General features: G+C 42.9%; 1 protein-coding gene across 1 annotated transcript; it reads left to right on the top strand.

Annotated features, from left to right (window-relative positions):
* Window positions 1–1,485: 1,485 nt before the first annotated feature.
* Window positions 1,486–9,104, top strand: LOC311026217 (uncharacterized protein). The gene is made up of 4 exons (XM_084029615.1): window positions 1,486–1,706; window positions 2,996–3,201; window positions 4,182–4,342; window positions 6,020–9,104. Exons 1-4 carry the CDS (start codon window positions 1,687–1,689, stop codon window positions 7,922–7,924), a joined length of 2,292 nt encoding a protein of 763 aa, XP_083885741.1. The 5' UTR covers window positions 1,486–1,686; the 3' UTR covers window positions 7,925–9,104.
* Window positions 9,105–9,829: the final 725 nt, after the last annotated feature.

Below are 9,829 nucleotides of genomic sequence, written 5' to 3'. Positions count from 1 at the left end.
TGCCGTACAGATATGGAAACCCATTTGCACCAATTTCTTTTTTATCAGAATAATGACTTATTATAGCATGTCAGTATTCTGAGATTCTAAATCATTATTTTGAGAAAGTTTCTCTTTTTTCTGACAGTAGCGGAAATCTGCTTCCATCGAAACACAAGGTGAAAACAAAAACTTAAAGTTAACCCAGAACTTTAAAATACATAAATTAACTAAAAATCTAAACTCTCTCACCTTTCTTATTTTTGTAGTGTATTAGAAAAATATAGAAAAAAATAGCATAATTTGTTTAATCTAAATGAAAAAAATACATAAATAGAAATAAATAAATTGAATAAACAAATCTATCATCTATTGTCTTTTATTAGAAAGCAGTATGTTTTGCTTATATACCACACAGATGCCTACACAAAGTGAAGAAGTAAACTAAACTAATAACTATTGGTTTTCACAGCAGAGAGACGGAAGTGTTGTGTAGGTGTTCAGGATGACACAGACAGTGACGACGATGGTGATGGAGTACCAGAGAGAGACGGTGCTGTCATGTTGGCAGGGTGAATGAATGGCGATTATATAAGCAGGTTGCTTCTTGTCAGAAGCAGCTCTGACAGTCACACAGAGCCTCAGGTGTTTCTCCACTCTCCCCCAGCAGAGAACATGTGCTGTCCACCGGCAGCCACGCCTCCGCCTCCCACCTCACATGTTGCACTGGGTCATATGTGCAGCCTGAGCAGACACACACTCACATGTTGTCTCCGACTCCGGCTTCATGTCCGAGTCTAACAAAGGCAGTCTCTGGAAATGAGGCGAAGGAACCCAAAATACTGACTGATCAGCTCATGATGAAGAGATGGGCCTCTTCAGGACACCATCACAGTTTTCATACATCATCATCATTTGGTCATTTTCAGTTGCTTTTCCAAATCAAAGAGGAAGAATGACTGATTCTGAAATCATTTTGACTATTGATTCATTGACAAATGGTTCATGTGCAATAACATTATCAATATTCTGTGCAGTATCAACATTTCATATGTGCAATTTTTGAACTCTATTATATTTCATATGTAGTGTTTTTGCGCTGTTGACCAATTTATATTTGTTGTGTTGTGCAGCCATTAAGGATTCTCTTCTGTTCATTGAATTAAACGGGGACATTTATGTTTTGATTCCTTTAAAACACATTGCTTTGTGGGCACGCGCATCCTGTTTGCTGTTTAGGTTCCTCACCACCATTGAAACATGAATGACACATCGTGTTTATCTCGGCAGCAGAGGAGATGACTGTTACTGCGGTTCAGCCTTCACGTTCAACAGCAGTAAAAGGCAGTCGTCAGCACGCCTCACGTGGACTGTCCGACGCCATCGCCTAAACACGTGTCTCGGCACGGGATTGGCTAACCGCTGCCGTTATGTCATCAGCGGTGACGCGTTGGTTTAGACAGCAGGGGAGGGGGGGGCGCGGTGAAGGGGGCGTGGCCACGCGGACCCGCAGCATGGACGCTTCCAGTACGGATCAGACCGAGAGGCGACAACGGACTCTAGATGGATCTGGTTAACGAGGAGTTTGTTTATTTCTCTGTAGACTAGAGACTAGAAGACTAAAACCTGCAGGTCATCGGAAGCTCCTCCAGTCCTGCACTTGGGGTTACTGGGAGGACTGGGGGAGTGGTTTCCCTCCCGTCTCAGATGCGAGGTTCCACTGACAGGTGAGTCGACTGTTACCTGGAGTTTTAAGTGTCTAAACTTTAGTCCAGATTAATGTGTCCCAGTCAGCTGCTCTGTTTGATTCACTTTTTGTTGTAAACTTTGTCACATTTTGGGTCAACTAATCATCTTTATGCAATAATAATAATAATAATAAACCCGCACAAATGATATCTACATTAATCTGCAACAAATTCTGATCTGATTTACAAGCCGCATATGAATTGTCACACACATACAGAGTGTGTATGCGAGTGTTGTTATAGACATACAGAGTGCATGTGAGTGTTGTTATGGGATGGCGTCCACATGAGCAATGTCTCCCTCTTCACCACTCTTGTCTCCGTCCTGGCCTGGTCTCTCAAAGACATCGGTTCATGTGATGCTGCTGTTTAAGCTCCGTGAAGTATTTTCTTATTACAGGCTGATAGTGTGCTGTGCACCACTGTAGCCTATTACATAACAGTGTTGAGTCATCCAGTCTGCCAGGGACCGCTATCTGTAACCGCTTATCCTATTCAAGGTCTATGGCAGGCGGCAGCATCCCGGTCTGAAAAGTGAAGCCAACTCTGAAGAGCCTTAAACTTGCAGTATCTCTACTGACCATCGACTTCACATCCGCTGGTTCAGATAAATACCGAGTTTAACTGAACCAGTGATCATGTGACCCAGACATAGCAAGTTTGAACCTTAGCCCAGAGCTAAGCTAATGACACGCATGTTCAATATTCAATAACTACAGTATGTGATATTAAAGTTTATAATCAACAATGAAACACCTTCTCAGCTCATTGTGAAAAGTTATTTTATTCTTTTATTATAACAGAATGTATTACATGTCTGTTTTTTTCTACTGGGAGATTCCAGTTTTGATGGGTTTCAGATGCTTGAAACCTCAATGGAACATAGCTGAGTTAGCTAGCTAGCAAGACAAGCTAACTGGTGTTGACATACATTGTGTGAGAGGAGAGATGTAGCTCACTGAGCGGTTTCACACGAAAATAAATGATACTACCACAAAATGATCTCTTAAATTGACACAGGATGGGGCGGGACTTAGTCGCTATGCGTTTAGTCTGTATTCATTCATACAACTTTGTGGGTCCACTTAGTACAGATTCTACAGAGATGATATTTGGTCCTAAACTGTTAATTTCTTGTATTAATATTGTGACGTTATAACGATGCTGTGCTTTGCCACAACCTGGCAAAACATCAGTATCAGACAAACATAGTCATGTCCTGAATATCCATTGTTAAACATGTGTTTCTTTTGCTTTCATGTTTGAAGGTCTGGGATGCCAAAGGGACAGGGACACTCTGGGGGGCGGGTCGGCCGCAGCACCTCAAAGACCACCAAGGACAAGAGAAACAATGCCACTCTACGGGCGTCCCAGAGGGTCACCCACAGGGACCAGTCTGGGATGGGGGACGTCATCAACCACATGCGGCGCTGCCACTCGGAGAAGGACTCAGAGAAGGACTCTGGATACTCAGGTGAGACTCGATTAATTATACCTGCAGTATGTCAGAGGTTCATGTTTAACTGTCAGAGAAACTAATGTTGGTTTGAAAGGGATGACTCGACACTTGATAATTTATTCAATTCTGTATTTATTTGGTCTTAATCTTGATTTAACTGGGAAGTAACAGTACTCCTCTGGACTGCCTTGTTCAGGGGCACGTCAGTAGTGTTAATGAGGCCTCTCCACTAGTCATAGGATTATGGAAATCTTTATTGTCTCTTTTACTCTAAATGGTACTTGAAACTAGATTGAGACCATGAACTCTGGCAATCAGACTTCTTTTTACAACCAGAGGGGTCGCCCCCTGATGGACAGAAGAAAAAATGCAAGTTTAAGGCCTAATGGTTATAATTTTTTATGATACTTTATAAATTATGATTTTATATATGGAGGTATATGTGGTATATACATGTATATATTAGGGATGGGATGATATAGGATTTCGATAAAGAACACTCACAATTCAACAGTTGATCATGGTGAATTTCCATTATCAGGATAAATGTAAATACCTTATCGAGTGATTTGAAAACATTGATTAGCTCGCTGTCATTTAACTGAAAAAAAGATGCGCGTCTTATCTGTTTATTTGTTTTTTAATAAAATGTATGTTTTAGTGCCATTTGTGCCATCAGGATAATATTGTGAATCATGCCTATTATTTTGACCTGGATAATCATGATGTTAGTCCAGGCATGGGGTCCTGAGCGGTGAAGCATTGGGTTCTTCCATGTTTACAAATACCAATAAGGTGTTTTTTAGAAGTAGTAGTTGAATATCCGTGAACAACATTTATCACAATGCTGAATCTCAGGAGTAGAAAACTGATTTGAGAAAAGTTTGTTAGACACAAACACATATGCAGCTAAGATAAGGTCTCAGGTGTTAAAATTTCCTTTCTGTGGAAGAATTGTGAGTTTGTTTCCTCTCTGTCTTCTTACTGTCCTCCAGAGGCCGGTTCTATCTCTGCAAACACTGACGTAGACGACCAGCGCAGCAGTTTCAGCGAACCTCACAACAACAACAAGCATGTGAACGCTACAGGCCTCCAAATGCCTCCTTTTGAGGAGATGACGCCTGTTTACGTCATCAAAAACCTGGTGGTAAAGCCGGTGAGACGCTCACTGACATTCGATTGTGTTGCATCAAAAACAATGTATGAAGGAATGAAAAGCCCACGCAGTCACCAGCCAGGACTTTAAATATTTATTATAAAATGTTCAGCAGTGCAATGCGTCAGTGCTCATCAACAGTTACACTATAGTATCATTTGCGTTGACAAAAACGGATAATATAAAAGATACAGGATTGTATTTTGAAAACAAAAAAGTCAAAAATAAACTAAAAGGGAAAATCCCAAATGAATACAGGAAATAGATAATAAAGTAAATAAGGCTTACAGCAGACTGATCTCATGAAGTGGCGTATGTATGACACACCAACTCGTATGCCATGTGTGTGTTATCACTATGCACAATCGCCTTTTCGCGTGTTTATCAACGCCGAACCCTAACCCTAAAGGGCATTTACATACACACGGATGTGATGGGTCGTTTCGCTAGAGGGCGCTGACAAACACGCGGATGTGATAGGTCGTTTCCCTCAGAACGTACACATACACGCGCATAGCTCGAATTGCGTACAGATAACACGCCACAGGAAATGGCGTGTATATTTAAGAAAAGTCATGATGCCACGTTGCTTACAGAGTTAAAATAAATAAAGACAGACTAAATAAAAAATAAATAAATGATTAAATGTGATTCTTAGAATAACAACATATCACAGATCTTCGTTCCTTCAACAACCCCTTTCTGTTTCCCTGTCCCCTTGCCAGAACTGAATAAAAATAATAATAATCTCATTAGTTGTTGACAGAAGTACCTATCTTTTAATTGACAAACTGAAAACCATTTAATTAACCATGTAAAACTACTGTATAATAAGAGAAACTCTCATATTGAAGAGGCTGGAAGAAGACAACATTTGGTATTTGTCTTTAAAAATGACTTAAAGAATTAAGTGATTGCTGATTACAGCAACATATGTGGAGTGGAGAAAAACACTGCAAGTAGAGAAAATGTTGCAAGTACGAAAACACAGCAAGTAAAGAAAATGCTGCACATAGTGAAATTGCTGCAAGTAGAGAAAACACTGCAAGTAGAGAAAAACCTGCAAGTAGAGAAAATAGTGCAAGTAGAGAAAACACTGCAGGTATCCCTAGTAATAATAATGTGGCCGAAGTCACCGCGAAAACACTTGATCCAGGCTGGTGGACTCCATCAGTGTGACCGCTGTAAACAGACGATGCTTCCTGATGGATGGACTCAGTGGGAGGGTCTTGGCCTTCCTCTCATAAAGAACCATTGATCATCGGCTCATTTCTAAGCTTCAACATTCGTGAGGTGATTTGCATCAACCATTGATGGTTGAATGTGTGCATGTTAAGGGCTTATATGAGGCAGATATCAGATTTATAAAAGGAGTTTTAGCATACATGTATTTTCATTAGATATCAAGCTACCTAGCTAACTAGTCAGACATCTGTCTCCAGAGCTGTATCCTCTGTTTTCCTGGTGAGCTGTGACAATACTTTACGGCCCTACTGGACATGTGCTGTCACAATAGTAACGATTATTTTCTTTTGTACCACTGAAAACAGTCCAATGTCAGTTCTACTCCTGTTGTATGGTCCTTCTTCTTATCTATTATCCTCTCTTTTGCTCTCTTCTTTACTCTCTTAACTTCTGCTCACATCAAACCCTTCTCCCAACCTCCTTGTGGCACAGTCTGGACCGGAGCAGCTTCTGTCTTGGGGTGGCGGTTGGCACAGCCTTGCCAATGCCAAAGCAGCCACCCAGCTCTTATTGATCCAACAGCCAACGATGCCCACCCCTCCCTCCTCTACCCAGACTCCTTCAGGTCCAGTTGAGAAAGGAGGCAGCCACAGTAGCAAGAACTCATATTTGCCCATCCTTAACTCTTACCCTCGCATCGCCCCCCACCCCAGGAAGGAGAGCCTCGAGGCCAAGTCTGCCACATGGGTGGGGGAAGTGAAGGAGAGTGAAGGCCAGAGCCAGAGCAAGAGAGTGTGCATCGAGGAGGAGAAGAGGGAGGCAGTGGCTTCCTACAGCCACCTCCTGAAGCCACGACAACAGCATTACAAAGAGGGTCGAGTACATTCCCACCTCCAGTCTAAAGGCAGAGGAGGGCCCAGCTCCTTCCCCAGCCACGCCACCACCACCACCGAACACAAGTCCCACCACCGCCAACAAGGCTCTGACAGCGTGGGCGCCCCCTCCATCTCCTTCCCCAGCCACGCCACCACCACCACCCAACACAAGTCCCACCACCACCAACAAGGCTCTGACAGCGTGGGCGCCCCCTCCATCTCCTTCCCCAGCCACGCCCCTTCTACCACCCAACACAAGTCCCACCACCACCAGCAAGGCTCTGACAGCATAGGCTCATCCTCCATCTCCTTCCCCAGCCACGCCTCCTCCACCAACCAACACAAGTCCCACCACCGCCAACAAAGCTCTGACAGCGTGGGCTCATCCTCCATCTCCTTCCCCAGCCACGCCACCACCACCACCCAACACAAGTCCCACCACCGCCAACAAGGCTCTGACAGCGTGGGCGCCCCCTCCATCTCCTTCCCCAGCCACGGCCCTTCTACCAACCAACACAAGTCCCACCACCGCCAACAAGGCTCTGACAGCGTGGGCGCCCCCTCCATCTCCTTCCCCAGCCACGCCCCCTCCACCACCCAACACAAGTCCCACCACCGCCAACAAGGCTCTGACAACGTGGGCGCCCCCTCCATCTCCTTACCCAGCCACGCCCCCTCCACCACCCAACACAAGTCCCACCACAAGTCCCACCACCGCCAACAAGGCTCTGACAGCGTGGGCGCCCCCTCCATCTCCTTCCCCAGCCACGCCACCACCACCACCCAACACAAGTCCCACCACCGCCAACAAGGCTCTGACAGCGTGGGCGCCCCCTCCATCTCCTTCCCCAGCCACGCCCCCTCCACCACCCAACACAAGTCCCACCACTGTCAAAAAGGCTCTGACAGTGTCGGCTCACCCTCCGTCTCCAGCTCCCAGATACCCTCACCACCTTCTTCCTCTCTTCCCTCTTCATCCCCCTCCTTCTCGGCGGCTCACAGCCCACATTGCCTGGACAGCTTGTCCACACATCATCAACGTTTCCTGAACACGACCGAGGTCCTTAATCAGTCGGGCCTGCTGGCCATCACACTGCGCACTAAGGAACTGCTGAAGCAGAATGCCACCACTGAAAGAGAGATCGCCCAGCTCCGTCAGCACACCGACTTCCTGTGCCAGGTCGCCCAGGCCAACCAGAACGGCTGCAACAAAGGTTCAGAAAGCCTGGATGAGCTCCTCCTGGCCATGACGGAGACAGGCTGCTACCCTGACTTGGACGTAAATCACCTGAATGCTCTCAGTAGCAGCAGCACTGGAGGTGAGAAAGACATTGAAAAGGACATGGGAAGCACTAAGACGCACAGCACCACAGCGTTGGTGGGCTCTGTACACAACACAGATGATGAAACATCACCACCTTCTCCGCTGTTTGCCCCCTCGCCAGACACAGAACAAAGGGACCCTCTTCTGGACCCCTTTCTGTACCCCATGTCCTTCCTCTTTCCTCAGCTCTGTCCCTGAACAGGGATGCAGAAAAGCTGTAATGGAAAACGTTTGTTGTGAACACACCCTAATGGTTCCTCTGCCACACTCCCTGTCAATTTGGAGAAGGTCAACATACCTAGCTAACTAACTTACTATATACTGTATCTAGTTAACTAGCTATCTAACTAGCTAGCTAGCTGTCTATATCTAGTTAAATATATACCTAGCTATCTAGATAACTAGTCAGACATCTGTCTCCAGAGCTGCGTCCTCTCTCTTCCTGGTGAGCTTTGACAACACTTTATGGCCCCACTGATGTGTGTTGTCACCATAACAACAAACTCCAGCTACCATTTTTTCTACTAGTCACATGGCCACTGAAAACTGTTCTATTTCTATGGTAACATGTGGACCTAAGAGAGTAGGAGAGAGAGTGTGGGTTTAGTTTGAACTGTGTGGTTTAAAGTTGAAAATCATTATTATATTTTCCCCTCAAGACAGTCAGACAAACAGAAGTTTACAGAGAAACAGAGAAAATAAGTCATCACTATCTGATCTGTTGATTTACAGCATTTACAGGCTCATAACACTTTTGCTTCTTTCTTTGACAGAAGAAAATGTGAAAATTTAATTCCCACAAGTTTTCAGCGGTTATTGCCCTATTTTACAAATGGTTTAGCAGTTTTCACCAAGTTCCAGTGTGCAAAGAGACTGTGATTTTCTTAATTGGTCACATTTTACATATCTCCTCAGAACACAGAGTTTCAATAAACACACAGTCAATACTTACTGTAGTTTACTTTATTTTAGGGCATTACATTTACATTTAACTTCCATGTCATATAAATATCAAAGTTTTTAATACATTGAATGAAGTAATTTTACTCATTGCACTTCTGATAAGAATTATCTACCATTTGTTATAATTTAGTGAGGTACTCATATAAACGCATATCATAAATCTGGTGTGTGGCCTAATGTTTGATGCAGATGTTTTGTTTCCCCCCCCCCCCCCCCCTTTTTTTTTTTTTTACCTCAGTCATATTTGAATGTGTGCATGAAGGTGTGTGTGTGTGTGTGTGTGTGCGTGCGCGCTGATCTGTGATGTATTAGCTTGTAAACATATATTTGCTTCTAGAGATTTTATTGCAGATTTAATTATATCTGATTTATTATAAATGTGCGCCACATAAAGTCCAATGACTCTGAAACACAACCTCAAAAAATAAATCTGCTCCCTTTCATGAACACATCTATTGATATTGTGTCTTCCGTCCTAATGTTGTTAATGTTGGCTGTGTATTTGATGGACCCCTCCCAGATAAAATGCTGGGAGGAATAATTGTGTATATATATATATATATATATATATATATAGGCTACATATATATATATATATATATATATATATATATATATATATATATATATATATATATATATATATATATATATATATATATATATATACACATATATATATATACATATATATGGATGGTGTGTGTGTGTGTGTGTGTGTGTGTGTGTGTGTGTGTGTGTGTGTGTGTGTGTGTTTATATACTGCGTTGTTGCTTTGTTTGGATTAATACACACTGTTGCACCTTGTCCTTTTTGCCAGTTCACCATGCTTTTTTAGGTATCAGATCTAAAGCAAAAGCAATGCCTTATTAAAGTTAATAAATCATTTACGCAGTTATTAAAATTATTTTTGCTACTTATCTGGAATGAGAAACAAAAATGTGTGGATAAAATGTGAATAACACATTATGTATAAATACAATAAATATTTTGGTGGTGAAGGACAAAGACACAATTTCAGAAAGACATTTAGAAAATATAAACTATTAATGATTGATTGCTAATAGTATTTTCAATAATACGTTTAATAGCAGTGCATCCCAGTCTGTAATCTGCTTTTTATTCTGTATAATTGATTGT

This window comes from Eutrigla gurnardus (genome assembly GCF_963514095.1).
Source record: "Eutrigla gurnardus genome assembly, chromosome: 15".
NCBI lineage: Eukaryota > Metazoa > Chordata > Actinopteri > Perciformes > Triglidae > Eutrigla > Eutrigla gurnardus.
Note: the sequence above shows the minus strand (reverse complement) of the source record. Positions and strands in the feature narration are given on the sequence as shown.